The sequence below is a fragment of the Saimiri boliviensis genome, chromosome 2 (genome assembly GCF_048565385.1).
Source record: "Saimiri boliviensis isolate mSaiBol1 chromosome 2, mSaiBol1.pri, whole genome shotgun sequence".
NCBI lineage: Eukaryota > Metazoa > Chordata > Mammalia > Primates > Cebidae > Saimiri > Saimiri boliviensis.
The window spans coordinates 186,722,751-186,738,846 of NC_133450.1; the positions used below are offsets into that span (position 1 = coordinate 186,722,751).

General features: G+C 55.0%; 1 protein-coding gene across 4 annotated transcripts in view; it reads right to left on the reverse strand.

Annotated features, from left to right (window-relative positions):
* Window positions 1–1,151: 1,151 nt before the first annotated feature.
* The window catches only part of CNTFR (ciliary neurotrophic factor receptor), a 39,376-nt gene continuing 24,431 nt past the window's right edge, over window positions 1,152–16,096 (reverse strand). For 3 of the 4 annotated variants that reach the window (XM_074394996.1, XM_074394997.1, XM_039475126.2), the window contains 6 exons: window positions 14,636–14,869; window positions 7,559–7,676; window positions 7,218–7,384; window positions 5,934–6,097; window positions 2,416–2,596; window positions 1,888–2,060 (listed from right to left, as the gene is read on the reverse strand). In XM_074394996.1, coding sequence (XP_074251097.1) covers window positions 1,888–2,060; window positions 2,416–2,596; window positions 5,934–6,097; window positions 7,218–7,384; window positions 7,559–7,676; window positions 14,636–14,869 — 1,037 coding nt within the window. Of the gene's footprint in view, window positions 1,803–1,887; window positions 2,061–2,415; window positions 2,597–5,933; window positions 6,098–7,217; window positions 7,385–7,558; window positions 7,677–14,635; window positions 14,870–16,096 lie in introns of those variants that run through there. The other variant, XM_003943836.3, reaches the window with a different exon arrangement.

Genomic DNA, 16,096 nt, shown 5'->3' on the forward strand with positions numbered 1-16,096 from the left:
CCCAGGAGGGCCTGGAGATCCCAGGAAGGGGTGTCCATTTCTGGAGCCTGCTCCAAGGGCAAGGGTTTGAACTGGGAGAATGTGTGTGATGGCATGGGAGAACTGATGGCTCTGTGGAGGTGTGGTGCTCAGTGCTTGCCATTGGAAGTGTATCAGGACACAACTGTGCACCAGTGGGTATGGACCTGACTTTAACTCTACCCCCTTCTTCTTATTCCAGACACCCAGAGCAAGGCCAAAACCTGGTTCCCCAGGTCGGAGCTCTGACCTACCATTTCAGCCCCGCCTCCAGGTCACAGGGCCTCCCTACTTGGCCCCAGCCCCAGGCATTCCAAGCTGAGAATGCTTGCTTATGCTCAGTAAGAAAACTTCTATGAGCCGGTTCTAGACCTAAGTAGGGCTGGGACAGCCAAGCATCCTCCTCTGAGAAGTCAGAGGGATCCCAGAGCCCCAGTTTGGGGACTGGAAAGGAGTGGGCAGGGAATGAGACTGGACCAAAGACTGATCACCCTGTAAAGCCAAAGCCCCACCCTCTCCCGCTCCACACTGACTCCCGACTATAACCTAACCCTGGGAGTAAGCCTCTGTCATTCCAGCCCAAGTCTAGGTCCCTTCCCTGGTCACATTCTAAGCAGCCTCCTCCTTCAGGCAGCACCCCCTGCCTGTCCAGGCCCAGGACACTCTGTGTTCTGAGCCCCTGTGGTCTGGCTGGGCCCTAGGCCTGACCTTCTAGCACTCTTGGAATGTCTCCTGGATGGCAGGGATCACGCACACCCCCTGGCCCCAGGGATGAAGGCTGACCCTCCCCTTCTGCCATCTCTATAGCCCTATGCACTGGGCTCAGGCCTGGGTACTTAAGGAAGGCAGCTCTGGAGGTGACCCTTGAAAGGCTTCTGACCCAGCCAAGACTTCAGTAGCCTCCAGGACTTACCAGATACCCGCATGGGACCTCTCATTTCCCACCATTTTTCCCTGGTTGCAACTCTGGTCCAGGGAAGCCTTATTCCCCAAGAAGTAGACAACACCATTACCAGATACATGGCCTGAAAGCTGAACGCTTCTCTCCACCTTCCCCAAACACAATTTCTTTCCTCCACCAGGCCTGGAAGGGGCAGGGTCCATAGAAAGGGGGTACTCTCCCAAAGTGGGTCTGTTTCAAGAACTCATGAAATGGTGACGTTTAATGAGAACCCCCCACCCCCGCCACCCTGTATATACATCTATAAAAAATTCAAATACAGCAAGTTACCATTGAGTCAGACTAGAAGGGACTGACAGGGCATTAAATACTGTGGGATAGGAGCAGGGACAGGTGAGGGGTATACAAAACAGGGCAGAGCGGAGGGGACTGAAAAGTGTGGGTGCTGGGGGGAGGGGGATGGCTGGGCCCCCCTAGCATCAGGAGCTTATAATCTGATGGTAGCAACAGAGACCCTGGGATAGACAGGAGGCTGGGGCAGGAGGAGAAATTGGATGTGAGAGGCTCCCCTCACACCCCTCAAGGGCTCCTGGGAGTCGCTGGCATTGGAGGGTCCAGCCCGAGGGGCCAGGGTGAGGGGGTCTTTGGTGGGTGGGTTAGCTGCATGGCCCACCTCCCCTGAGGGAGGAAGGAGGGCCAGCTTGGTGCGGCAGGGCTAGGGGTCGGCAGGCCCGGGCCCGCCGGGGTCTCCACAAATTGTGTCTGAAGAGAATGCAAAAGGTCCTCCTGCCTGTGTGCAAAATAGAACCCGGGGTCTGCAGGCTCAGCTCCAGCCTCCTGCTCCTCTGCAGGTGCTCTGCTTATCCTCACAAGGTGCCGGGTTCTGCAGAGACAGGTAGGGGCCTATGAGGGAGGGGGCTGGAGTGGGGGTTCCCTCAGGCTTCCTCTGCCACCCAGCCTCGCTCCACCTACCAGATCAAGAGATTGCTGGCAGTGGCAGCAGCGGCAGCCAGGGCCAGAGTGACAGGGACGCTGACCAAGAAGGGTGCTGAGGGTCCCCCGCCGCTGCCCAGCTCCCCAGGGTCACAGATCTTCGTGGTGGGCGGGGGTGCCAGGGAGCTGGTGGTGCTGGTCGTGGTCTCTGGGGAACATGGGGGAAACTCAGGGCAAGGCCAGGGCGGCAGTCCCATCCAGATCTGGGGGCTCAGGAGAAAAATCATTCTGCTTCCTATACCAAACTGGTACTGCCTCTCCCATTAGACAGGCCCTGCCTCCTCGTTGGGCAGATCCTGCTTCCCAAGGCTCACAGATGACCCCTCCACCCAATGACCCCTACCAAGGACGTCCAGATAGCAAGGACCAGGAATGGCAGGGGTTGAACAGGCAGGCAGAAGTGTGGCTGCCAGAGTGCGGCTACCCCCAGGAGCAGAGGCTGGAGGCAGCAGGCCATAGGGCAGTCAGCAGAGCCCAGGAGGCAGGGGTGGGAGCAAGCTCACCCGACGCCTGGGCCTCGGTGGTGAGGTGTCGTGGTTCCTCAGTCCAGGGTGTAGCGTGGGCGGCCACGCTCCAGTCACTCCATGTCCCGATCTCATTGTCCTTGGCTGCCACCTGGATAATGTACTCCTTCCCGGCATAGGCATCTGTGATGGTGTGTGCTGTGCCGTCTGACAGCTCCACCTGCACCAGACCATGGGGTGGGGGTAAGGATACACCCAGGGGCCAGAAGAGTGAGGTCCCTCCAGAGGAAGTGAGCACACCTCTAGGAAGAGGAGAGTGAAGGGCCCTGAGGGCAGTGAGGACTTCCCTGGAGGAGAAAGAGGACATGGAGAATATTCCTGCCAGAGAGTGAGGACACTTAGGGAGGAGACCCCATGGGAAGACAGTTGTCCCTGAAGGAGAGTAAGGACATCTTTAAGGAGACCAGAAACACACCAGGGGGTGCCTTTGAAGGAGGTCTTTGCCCTGTGCTTGCGACTCTGCTGTTGCCCCCTCCTGTCTCACAGCCCCCAGCCTGGCTAAATCCCAACCGACCGCAGTCCCAGCTTGGAGGTGGCAAAGGCAGTGGGTGAGAGGAGATGGTAGCACCGCGCTCCTCTCCCACCAAGAAGCCGCTGAGAGGGGAGGTTCCACACACCGACTGGAGCTAGGCTGCCTGAGGTCCAAGTGGGCCCCATCCTCTAGTAGCAAGGTGACCAAGTTATTTAGTGTCCTTGTGCCTTGCCATCCTCATCTGTAAAACGGTGTTCACGAGAGGATCCATCTCTTAGGGTTACAGCGAGGACCAAGGCATGAGGACAGCACCAAACACACTTCAGCCAGCAGTGCCATCACCATGGCTTTCGGTCAGAGCCCAGGTTCCCAGATGCCCAGGGTACCTACCAGCCCGGCCAAAGCTGGGCATCCCCTTAGGAAGGCCTCAGTGTGGTTATCACCCTGCCGAAGAGGAAAGGGGTCAGGGACAGCCCATGGGGCTGCGGGTGCAGGACAGCTGCTCCATTTCCTTCTGGAGGCATCGCCACCCCACCCCCACCACGCTGGCCCCATCCTGCTGGTCTCCCGCCACCTCCAGGCCAGCCTGCCTGTCCGGCGCCCCTCCCAGGCCCAGGCTGGGCTCTGGTTCATCTCAGCGGCACCCGCCGCCTCATTAAGCCGCCTCGTAAACAGGGGCAGCAGGCGGGGGTGGAGAAGGGGGCTGCTCTGGGCCACGTCTGGCTTCAGGGCTTTTTCGGTCCCTGTTCCAATCTTCCCCCGAGAAAACTTGGGTCTGGGCTACCTGACCTGACAGTCTGTGAGTGCATGTGCGCATGTGTGTATATGTGTGTCTGGGCATGCGCAGTGGGTCCAAACAGGGCAGGAAGCCTTTCCAGTTGCAGCTCAACCGGTGGCCCTGATACAGTGGTAAAGGTCAGGGTCATGGTGAGATACCTTTTGGGCCCAGACCCTGGGCTCAGTAAATCCTAATCCCAGCCCTGGAAGTTCGGAGGGTCCCAAAGACCCTCTTCTCCTGGAGCCAGGGTCCTAGTTCCACCTCTGACACCCCAGACCCTTTCTGCTCACCAAAGATGCCCTCTGGGTGAATAGCCCTGGCTTTACCTTCATCTCCTTTCTGCCAGGATTAGGCCTGCAGACCTCCACGTCAGTCTCTCCCCACAGGGAGGGAACCATGGGGAACAGATCAAATTGCCGCCTCATTGCAGGCTCATGGTGGGTACCACACCTCTAGGAATGTGGCCCCCAGGAGATCAGTGCTCTTCTGGGGTCCACATCTCCGAGATCAGAATCCTTCTTCCTAGGTTATCAGTGATCCCTTCATGCTCCCTCTCAAGAGAAAGGCTTCTCAATTGGCTGGAACTCCCTAGTCACTGGCATTCACCTCTCTCGAAGTCCTCCATGGTCTGCTGCAGCAGATGCCAGACATGCCCTCCAGGCCTCCCTGCCGAGTTAGGGCCAGGGCAGGAGCTGCAGGGAACCCATGTTATGTCCCAGTACTTGCCTCCCCCTTGTCTGTGCTGAGACAGGCCCTGTCAGGCATCCCAGGGCCCATTCTTTTGCAATTTCTGGTCTGCATTTTCCTCTTGAAAATCCAAATGGTGTTTTTCCCTGCTCTGCCCTTCATACCCCTCCAAATCATACACCTGCCTCTCCCAAGGTCAAGGATCGGGGAGAACAGACTGTTCAGAGCAAAACTTTAGCTGAAAAGAATCATAAATCTAACCAACCCCAATGCCAGTGAGACACAGAATGGGGCTAGGATACACTACAGGCTACCTGTGTTCTTGCCACGGAGGCTGCACACTTTGCTCTTCTCACCTCAGTGTGAGGGTCAGTTTTGCACAGGGGCTTGGCATGTTAGTCACACTAATATGGTGTATGGTTCCTGCTGGGAGCCGTGCATGTGTGCATGTTCCTGTGTGTGTGGTGGGCGGTGTGCCAGGTCCACTGCAAGTCGTGTGCGCCGCGACGCGCGGGGCTGCTGCCTGTAGCTCGTTAGCGGGGGAGGGGGGCTTGTGAAACTAGACCCTGGTTATTAGCAATGCATTAGGCGCGGGCAGCTGGCCAGGCGGGAAGGACTCCGGACTCTGTCAGGGAACATGTGAGTGTGTAAGCAGCCTTTGTGGGGGCCAGGCCCGCATCCCGGACAGGCACCCAGGAATCGAATTACGCACTTTAAAGGCCAGACAGGATAAGGGCATGAGGAGCTGGAGATGGAGCCTGGTGGATGAGGTGGGAGTACAAGGTGACCCCCAGGAACCAGCCTGGGTTGCCCCGTGGAGGACCCTCCCAACCCCACTGCTAGCCCACAGGCCTCATTGGCCACACAGAGTGCCACAACACTATGGGCCCAGGACTCTCAAAGCAACCTCCCAAACCTCTGGCTGACCCAAACCTCTGGCTGCTCCCCAGAGCTCTCTATCATAGCTTGATCCGGACCATAACCTGACCCCATACTGACGCTTGTCCACTGCTTGGCTCCAGGCCTAGGCCACCTTCCGACTCATAACCTCAAGCTGACCCCTAAGCTGCGTCTGAATTTGGAGTCCTGATGCCAGTCAATGCCTGAACTCCCACCCTGGACCAGGCTTGATCCCACTGCCTGATCCTGACTCCTTGAGCACATCTGGGAGCCCTTGAGGACAGGCACGTTCCTGCCCCTTGAGGCCGGCACAGGCCCAGAGCCTGGGCCAGAGTGTAAAGAGGGAGATGCCTGGTCAGGACTAAAAGGGCACCCTGCCTGTTCTGCCCACCATCTCCCTTCCTGCATTTCTCTCCACTACCTTGGGGAGCCACAAAGGACATATGTGTTCCTACTGTACTAACAGGGGTCACTAGGAATACCTAAGGACACCTGCCTCAGCTCCATCCATTCTCCCAGGCCCACCTGGTCCCCCACACCTCCCGGAGAGTCTGATGCATCAGGTTTCACACTGGAGCTGCTGCCTCCTGAGATATGGGTGCCACTCTCCACATGATTCTAAGTTGGGCACCCAGGATCTTGGCAGGGCAGGGCACTCACATGCTGCCACTGGTCCAGGATGAGGGGTCGGTAGCGCAGAAAGAACTTGAGAGGAAAAGACTCAGGGTCAGGCCAGGTCGACGGGGTCTGCCACGTCACCTCCAGCCGGCGAGGGTTGCTGGGTACTGGCCGGGCTACCACATTTTCTGGAGGATCAGGCTTCACTGTTCAGGAGACATAGTTTCATTACTACACTCATCTTTGGCAACAACCCACTTTGTCAACTCCAGCCACCATGCCAACCTTCTCATATTGCCAACCATTGTCATCATCATAGTCACCATGCCTCTTTTCTGTTGTCAATTCTAGCAACCACAATAGACAATGATCTCATTACTTCCAAGTCTGACATCCCCATTATCACCAATGACTGTCACTACAGTCACTGTCACCAACTCTTCATATCAACATCCCAAATTTCATCTCACCATCCCATCATCCCAACCCTATTCTCAAGCTACATCCCAGTAACTAAGCCCATGTGATGCCTCCATAGTTACCACTGTCACCCCCACTATCACCTGAATTACACACTCCTATACCAGCACCACACACTCCCCCAGGCCTGGTTTTTCACTTCAACTTTTCCAGTTCCAAACTAAGATCTGGTTCAAGGGTAAAAGAGTCCACAGGTGTTGCAGATCTGTGTTGGAGGTAGGCTGGGGATCTGATGGGGCGCCTAAGGGCCCAGCTTATGTAGAAATACTCTGATTAGGAATCCAGCCATGGGGTCTGGGGGAGAAGACAGGGGCAATCAGAAGGTCTGGCTGAGGCAGGGGAACAGCAGGCAGAGAGCCTGCCTGGAATAGGGCAGGGGCAGGTAGAGAGTCTGGCTGGGATGGGGGGTCAGGCAGGGGAGGGCGGTATCTGTCCCAGTCCTGTCTCCTGTTCTGACACTTCATTCATCACAGGCCGTAAGGAAGCCATTAGAGTTGGGGGAGTGCGGTGGAGGCTGCAGCTGCACAAGGGTCTGGCCTGGCCTGTCCCCCCTTCCCCCTGCTGCATGTTCTGGGAGCCAGAAAGATGATAGGAAGAGCTGCTGGACAGGTCTCTTGGTCCTTCAGGTAAAGGACATTAACTTACACGTTCACAGGTGCGTATATGTCATGCATATATGTGCACAAATATGCATATTGTACATACATGTGCATAGTCATGTACATGCCATGTATATACGTGCATGCATGTGGACATCCCCACCAATGTTCATGTGCCTCTGGCACACATCCACTTACACTCCCACTGGAATACACAGCAGGTTCCCCCATCAACCACCACACATACCAATGGTGAACTCGTCAAAGGTGATAGCTGTGGCATTGTGGCCCAGAGCATTGCTGACACTTATGGAGACCTTGTACTTGATGGTGGAGAACAGGTGCATGTAGCGAATGTGACAGCGGTTCTTGAGGGCTGGGTCCTTCTCACAGACCATAATTTTGGAGCCGTGCCTGGGGAGAGGTGAGGCCCAGGTACTGTTACCAACATCAAGGGTCAGGTGGGGCAGAGGTTGAGGGAAGGTCAAGTCCAAGACAGGGCTAGGGTATGGACTGAGGGCATGGTGGAGGGATGGGGGAGAGGTCAGAGGTCAGGGCTGGACCAGGGTTACATGCGCAGCTACTCACAGCACAGTCACATTGAAGGTGTTGGGAATGTAGGTGGGGGTGGGCAGATGCCAGTTGCAGTAGAAGCCCTTGGGGTAAGTGTTGGAGCGGCAGCTGAGCACGGGCTCCCGTGGCGGCACTGGGGGTGAAGATAGCATGGTCAGGGCATTCTTGGAGCTCCCAGTCCCCTTCACTAGTGTGGGGACAGGTGGGCCCCAGAGCCCCAGCTCTCCCCCTTCAAGCCATCATTGATGCCAAAGTTGTTGGGGGGAGGCTGTCAGCGAGGGTCTGAGGCTTCCCAGGCCACAGAGAGCCAGATGTTTAATTAAAAAAAAACAAGGGCTGTGTGGACAGGGAACCCCCCCTCCACCTGCTCAATGGAGGCAGGAACCGTGGGGAGCAGGGGGCTGTGGGCCTCAACTCATCAATCACCGGATGGAGGTGATGTCCGGGGGAATCGGCCCCAGCCCCACATCTCCTGCCACTTTGTGTCCACTCCCAGAGGAAGACTGCTACGGAGACGAGGGGAGTCTTGAATAGGTCCTCCGACTGCCGGAGTGATCGGGTCACTTCCTGGAGAAGAGATACCCCAGACTTCCCTCAGTAGAGATGGAGACACAAGGACAGGCCTGGTGGCTACACAGGAGCAGAAGTGAGTGGCTGCTCGTGTGCATATCTGTGTTTGTAGATGTATGTGTGCAGACGTATGTGCTACATGCATGTTTCTATGTAACGTAAATGAGTGACCAGGGATCTGTAGGAGCAGCTATTCAGATGTGTGTGAATCTGTGTGTCTATGTATGTGTGTGTGTTCCAGTGCCTGTGGAAAGCAAGCTGCTGTTCCCTTTGTGTGTACCTCACCCCGGTGCCAGCCCCTAGCATCTCCGTCGCACCTTTAAGAAGCCCTTTACATGGTAAGCAGCTGCTCTCTGGAATAAGAAGGCCCAGAGAGGGATAGGAACCTCTTAAGGTCAGATAGCAAGCTAGAGCTGGGACTAAACCCCAGGATGGGGGCTACACACACACACACACACACACAAACACACACACACACGCGCGCATACTTGGGAAGTCCTTTCTGCTGTCTAACCCGAACTCTTTTTGCTGCCGTGAGCACTTAAACCAGCTGTTCCACCCTCAGGCATTGGGTAAGGCGTGAGGACAGGCGGCTCAGGTTCCTGGAAGGAGGCAGCTTATGTGATCTGACCCAGGCAAGGAATGTCCGTCTGTGGCTCCAGGGACACTGACACCTCCCTCCTGTGCCTCCCCCCTCCCCCGCCCCCAGCCTGACAGGTGGACAGGAAATGGGAGGGGGGCAGCTCAATAAGCCAGGGACAGTGAAGGGGAGTGCATGTCTATGCTTGCAGAGTGGCCATGGTGACACAGGGGAACAGTGGGCTTCCATCCACAGTGTGCACGTGACTATGAGTGACTCTATGTGATTGCATGTTCATGTCCAGTATGTGTGATGCTGGGAGGGGCCCGGGGCAGAACCCCCAGGATCCAGATCTGGCTTTGCAGCAGAATCGATGAGGGGGCAGAGAGGGCAAATAGGAGAGCTCCAGGGCAGCAGGTGGAGGGAGCAATGCTGTGGGCGGAGACAGCTCCATTCCCCAGGCCTGCCAGGGAGAACAGGACCCAGCTGAGACCCCACAGGGCCCATCTGCGTTCTGCTCTCCACTGTCAGCCTCCCCTGGGAAGCCTTCTGGGCCCTATGTCTATCTCGTGTCATTCCATGTTCATCCTGTGTGTCTTTAGTGTCCCTTCCCTGTCTGCCCACGGGTGCAGAACTCTGTCTGGGGGTGGGGTGGGGGGCGGCCAAGGACACAGGAAGTGCCTTCTGGGGGCCTGTTGGCCAGGCTGGATTTGGCAGCCACCCCAGGAGGAAAGGACATTCTGAGGTCGGCCGAGAAGCCTCCACTCCCCGCTCCTGCCACCGCCCCCCTTACCCCCAGCTTCAAAGGGGAAGGGCCATGGGGGTGGGGTGGGGATCAGAGCCTGCAGAGTCAGCTCCCTGCTGCCCGGGACTCCTTGGAGGGCAGAGCGGGCCAAGGCACTGGACTCACAGGCCCCCCCGTCCCCACCAGCCTCCCTACTGATCAGGCTCCTCCACTCCCGGACTGTCCTCCCCCCTCAGACCAGCCTCCCCTTCCAACCTCCCCCTCACGCCAGTTCCTCTCCCTGACTGGGGAGGTCACGGTGGGGTGGGGGGTGGGGGACTGACTGGGGGTTTTGTCTGTCATCTGGCTACTCCTGCCTGGCCCTGGGCCCTGAGCAGGGAAGGGCTTGGGTTTCCTGACAGGGACCAGGTTTCTCAGAGGGAAAAGGAGGAAAGAAAAACAAAAGGAAGAAAAGGAGTGACTTGCTGCAGCTGGAGCCCAGCTGAGGGGCTGGGTGGGCGGAGGTGGGGGTGCTGTGAGATTGTGGGACAGTGTGGGATCGGGATGCCTGTTGTGAGTGTGTTGCGAGTTGGAAGAAAAGCTGTTTTTAAGACGCTGTGATTGCAAGGCTGTGTGTAATTGTGAGAGGCTCTGTGTGTGTGACTGTGAGACTCTGGGCAGTTGTGTAACTATGATGGGAGGCTGTGTGGGACTGGATGACTGTGTCTGCACGTGACTCAGGGTGAGGCTGTTCAATTTCGAGACTGTCTCTATGTGCAAGGCTGTGTAGCCAAGGCACTCTATAAGAGTGCCTGTAAATGTGCCATTGTGTCTGAACGCAGTGACAGCTAGACCTCATATATGAGGTAGTGCATATGTGCTGAAGCCTAGTGAGACTGAATGTATTTTGCAAACTATGTGTGTGGGAGGGTGCCCGGAATTCCCAGCATGTTCACATGTATGAACTGAACACCGTGTGAGTGCATGTTAAAGAGTGTGCAAGCAAAAGCTCCTGTGCACATAGGTTACAGTAACAGGCTCTGGACACACAGGCTGGGTTGCCCCTTGTGGGGGCTCCTGAGACACCCAAGTGACTGTGTGTCAGCCTGTGACAGGGTGTCCCTGGGTCCCACTTGGGGCCGTGTGTGCGTGTGCATGCGTGCATATGCCCCCGCTGGCCCAGGGTTTGTTTGTTTTCCTCCTAATTGGCTTGTTTTTCCATGTCCAGCCCACCAAACCGCATGTTTTTCCTCTCATCTCGCCAGCCCGCCTGGGCTGGAGCCCCCGGCACGAATGAGGCCTGCCCGCCGGCCCAGAGAGGAGGAGGGGCAAGCTTCCCACACCCTAGGCCAGGCCAGATCAGGCAGGGTGGGGCAGGATGACCCTTCCACTCCAGCCCTACCCACGCCCCACCCGCACACCGCCTCCTGCCTGGCATTCAAGGCCCAGGCCTGGCTCAACCTTATCTCGTGGCATCCCTTGAGGCATTCCAACTTCTGGACTCCCAAATGCCTCCCCCTGCCCCTCCCACTTGTGATTTCTCCCCAGGCATCTTCTTTGACCATAGCCCTCTCCCCACTCTTTCCTTTCCAGCCAAACAGGGCTGCGGGGAAAGGAGTGCTGAACCAGGGGATCCAGAGTTTCCATCCTCACCAATCAAATAAGAGTTTTTAAAAACCGGACAAAGAACTGTCCATTTAAAAATCATTTTAATCTCTGGTTTGTTTTACCTTAAAATCAGAACAATACAGAATCAGCAGTGTCTTGTAAATAAAAAGATGCTACTAAAAGGAGCACTGTGATCCTGCTTCCTAACGTGGGGCTGGGGGATCCTTTTGTCATCCTAAGGAGGAGAGGGGTCCTTAGGGCTCTGCTCATGAGGATTCACTTGAGAACAAGAAGGCAGATCAAGAGAAACAGTTCGGAGATTAGCCTGGGTAAGGAGACTTCCAACAGAATACTGTTAAGACCAAGTTCCCGTGGAAATGGAAACATAAAAATTGCACATGTTTAGGATAAATACTAAGTAATTTTTGGTTTGAATGACCCACAAATCAGGGGTAACTCTGTCTGTTCTCTGAGAGCTGGCAGAAGGATAATTTGATATTGAGTGTTGGCAAAGCCAGTCTCTTGTTACTAATATAAAGTGACTGAGACAATAATGATTACTATCCCCTGTTCCTCTGACCAGGTCTTTAGGAGGAAATAATGCAATGAGAGATAAGTACCTGAAACTAATGCTACAGCCAACTCATGGCCAGCCTTCTTCTGGCAGTAGGGCCTGGAGGGCAGTGAGCACTCTATATAAAAAGTCTGAGCCCTGGTCACAACAGGGCAGCTGTGGGCATGTACTGTCGGTATAGACTATGGACATTACTTCAAGACCCAATTCTCCTCCAATGACCTCTCAAAGAAGATCACATCATTAGGAATGGGAGCCCAGGGTCACCAAAGCCTAGCCATCACAGCCAGAACCCAGCCATCACAGCCAGCCTTGTCCATCCTGAGGACTTCTAGGACCCAAACTGAGAAGGCGGGGATGTGGGTGACTGGTGCCAAGTTGGGTTCATCCTTTTTCCATGGCACTCAGTAAATGGCCCTTTTCCCTCTGTAAGGGCCTGACTTAGGCTGAGTGCTCCACTTCTGATGGACTCCAGAGTGGACCAAGGAAGGTTGTTAGGCTGGTCCTGCGTTTCTCAAGCTGGCCAACAGGGGTCACTCTGCCCGTGGCATGCAACTAAAATGTTGGATTTTGAACACCATCTCTTCAGTTTAGACACATTAAACAATAACAAAACAAAACAACAACAACAACAAAAAAGTCTTCACATGGGGAAGGTACATTCCAACCAAAATGAATTTTCACATCTCTTTAAGCCCCACTGGTGGGTCAGTATTTTTGTGGGAGACCCTGAGCAAGCCTTCAGCCTAATATTTTACATGGTGATGTACACCAGTCTTCTGACAGCGAGGTAAGTTCTGCTCCCAGATCCCTTAGACATCTCCTAGGTAGCTTCTAGGGAATAAGGAGATCATTTTTGGGCAGTGGGGTAAACCGTACCCAAATAAAATGAGGCCAGAGGAGCTTGACTCACTGGCTCAGGAGAAAAGAAATAAAGAAATGGAACTATGTTCAGAGTATTCACTCTGTTGGTGGGTACCTTCAGCAATGGTGATGTCCTCATCATTCTGACTTCTCCAGATCCCTCTTCCAAATCACACTCACCTGGTCTTCCCTCTACCTTTCTGCTGGCTCCTTCTTATTTCTTTTTGTGGCTCATTTCTCTCCATCGACCTCTTTACATGCTGATGGTCTTTAGGGCTCAATTCTGGGTCCTCTTCTCTCTTCACTCCATGATCTCTCCCTTGGCCATCTCACCCCTTCCCATGGCTTTAATGCTGACAACCCCCCAAATATCCATCTCTAGCAGAGGCCTCTCCCCAAATCCCAGACACTCAGACCCACTGGTTACCAGTCATCAACTCCTGGTTGTCCTCCAAGGATCCCAGCAAACAGGTCTGCAGCAGATGTCTAGGGAGCCATGGATCCCTTGCCCAAACTATTAACACTTCTAACTCCCAAATTCTACAGTTATTCACCTAAGAGCTTTCTTTTGCTTTGCCTGCTGGGACATGAGGGCAAAAGTGCTGGAGAATCAAAGCTCCTCCCTCCCACCCCAGGTGAATCTCTCAACCACTGATAGGCAGGTGCCTATAAACATCCCAGCTCCCTCACCCTCAGGCAGGGCAACTCAGGTATGTGTTCTACATCTGCACCCTCAGTGGTAACGTCAGTGGCTAAGAGGCAATATCTGGATAACTCTTTTTTTTTTTGAGACAGAGTCTTGCTCTGTTGCCCAGGCTGGCGTGCAGCAGTGGCACAATCTTGGCTCACTACAACCTCCGCCTCCTGGGTTCAAGCAATTCTCCCACCTCAGCCTCCCCAGTAGCTGGGATTATAGGCACCTGTCATCAGGCCCGGCTAATTTTTGTATTTTTGTAGAGAGAGGGTTTCACCATGTTGGCCAGGCTGGTCTTGAACTCCTGACCACAGGTGATCTGCTGGCTTCGGCCTCCCAAAGTGCTAGGATTATAGGCGTGAGCCACCACGCCTGGCCAACTCCCTCTTTATTGACTAACTTAACTTCCTTTTTCTGTGTCATTTTCCCATTCCTTTATGATATTCCCCTTAACTGCCAAGTAAACTACTTGCCTAAGAACTCTCACCTTGGGATCTGATTCTAGGGAAACCTAAACTAAGACACTGTTCAAACAGTGCACATTATCTTTTCCTTCCATTTTCTTCCTGTTGCAGTCATGGATCCCTCCAGCTGTCTTGACTCCTCCCACCCTCTACTCTCCTGTCCTTTCCACCTCCAATCCGTCACCAATTTCTGGAGGTCCAACTGCCCCTTCTCAGCTTCCTCAACTCCATGCCCTGGTCCCAGGTCCTTATTCTCTCTCCTGCATCCAGCAACAGCCTCTTTCCTACCTTGGTTTTTCTCCATCCAACCTGCCTCTCTTCACTCAGAGTGATCTTTTAAGAACATGATCCAGAAATTGTCACTGCACAGCTTCCAGAATCATGATCTGCCTGCCCCCTGTGCCCTCCTTCAGCTCCCTCTCCACATCTATACCAGCCCAAGTGGCCTTTACATGCCCTTTCGGCCACTGAGGCCTACAGTCACAACCAGCTCTCTGCCAGAAATGATGTTTCAATGCGTCTTCTAAATTCTCCAAGTCTCCATTTGCTTCCCACTCCAGGAGGCCTTCCTCCTTCCCTGCGGCCTCCTGGAGTGCCTCACCTATACCTATATCACCACTTCCCTCTTTGAGGCCCTCTGACCAGCCTTTGTGGGAGCAGACACAGTGAGCCTCCTCCAGCACATACCCACAACCTAATGGTCTCTCCCCACTCATGTCCTGGATGAGCCATGCCTTACCAGCTCTCTGCCCACATTGTCAAAGAGAATAGGATTTTAGGATACCCAAGACCTCCAAGGGGTTAGGATCCATGGGCAAAGTGTCTAAAGGTCTGAACTCAGTAGGCAAGACTGGGCTCAGAGGCCAGAAGAGCAGGCCAGGACAGATCAGAGGGCAAGGGTCAGGCTGCAGCTCTCCCCTGTGTCCCCTTAACAGGAAAGGGACTTGATCTGGGCTAGAAGTCTGGGTCTCAAGGAAGGAGGGAGGCTGGATGAGGTGTGAGGACAACACTTACAGCCCACATGCAGCAGGACTTGGTGGTGCAGGTGCCAGGAGTCACGGTGGAAGCAGGCGTAGAGGCCACTGTGGCCCAGTTCCAGGCCACGGAGCACCAGCTGAGAGCCGTTGAGCAGGTCAGGGGCCAGGTCTGTCCCATTGACCCGCCATGTCACCGCTGCATCCCAGTTTGCTGTCCCACATGACAGCGTCACATCAGAGCCCAGGCGCTCATACTGCACGTGGGGTGCTTCTGTAGGGGGGCAGGGGCACAGGGCAAAAGCCATAAGTCACAGCCCTGCCCAGAACCCCCAGGTGAATGTGCTCAGACAAGAGCCTGTGAAGATGCTTGAGAGGCTTGGTGTATGACTGTGTGAGTGTCTTGGGGAGATGGAGAGTGTTCAAAGCTCCTCTGTGCCTATGCAAGTGTGTGGGTATATGAGTGTCTCCAAATGTGTATGTGAATGTGCATGTCCAGGGCTATGAATGTGAATGGGCCAAGACTGTGTGTGTGTGTTTGTTTGCATGTGAGAGAGAGATTGTATAGTGCTGAGAGGGGTCAGTTCTCAGTGAAAACCAGGTTCCTCTCTAGTCCCTGGATGCTTTTAAAGTTTCCTGACCCCCATGATCTCTTGCCACCCACCGGCCCAGCCCAGTCACTGACATCCATTACCCAGGCAAGCTGGCACTGACGAGCCACACTACTGGACTCCTTTTTCTGTCTCCCTATCTGTTTCTCTTTCCCACGCCATCCTCGTCTCTTTCTATCCTGTCTCTATCCCTACCTCCCCCATCTCTCTTCCTATCTTTCTCCCTCTCCTCTGCCTGCCCAGCCCTCCACCCCACAACAACCCACCCCTCAGCCATCCAGGGCTCTGGGCAGCAGCCGGAGAAGGGAGAATGGGCAGCAGGGAACCCTAGGGAACTCCTGGCAGCTGTCAAATTCACAAGGCAGGAACTACTTAGGGCAGGTTGGAGGCTAGGGGGTTGTGGTGCTGCTGGGATGGAGCGAGCACTCGACCATTCCTCTGCTGCCCCCAGGAGGGGCCTGTCAGAGCCAAAAGCAAATCCCAGCCCTGGCCTCAGCAACCCAGGCGTGATGGAAGGAGCCCAAGAGACTGGAGATGGAAGGGTGGAGGCCAGCACCTGTCGAGAGGCAATGCGAAGTGGGGGAAGCAAGTAGGGCAGAGACAGATATAAGATGCAGCCATACAGAGACAGGGAGATGGAACTCTCAGGACACCCCCTTCTCATCCTGTCCTGAGTGGGAGGGACAGATGCTTCCCAGGTCTTGGCCAGATCTGTGGAGTGAGGATGGGAGAGAAGGGAAGGGGAGGGGCAGCAGTTGGGGGTGCTGCGGGATCCCTCGTTAACACTCCTTACATCTCCCCTCCAGAGAGCCACCCTGCTGAGTTGGGGGATTTTCAGAGGCAATTCCTGTTAACGAGCCAATTAAGTTGGGCCAGTGGCCTCTTAATTA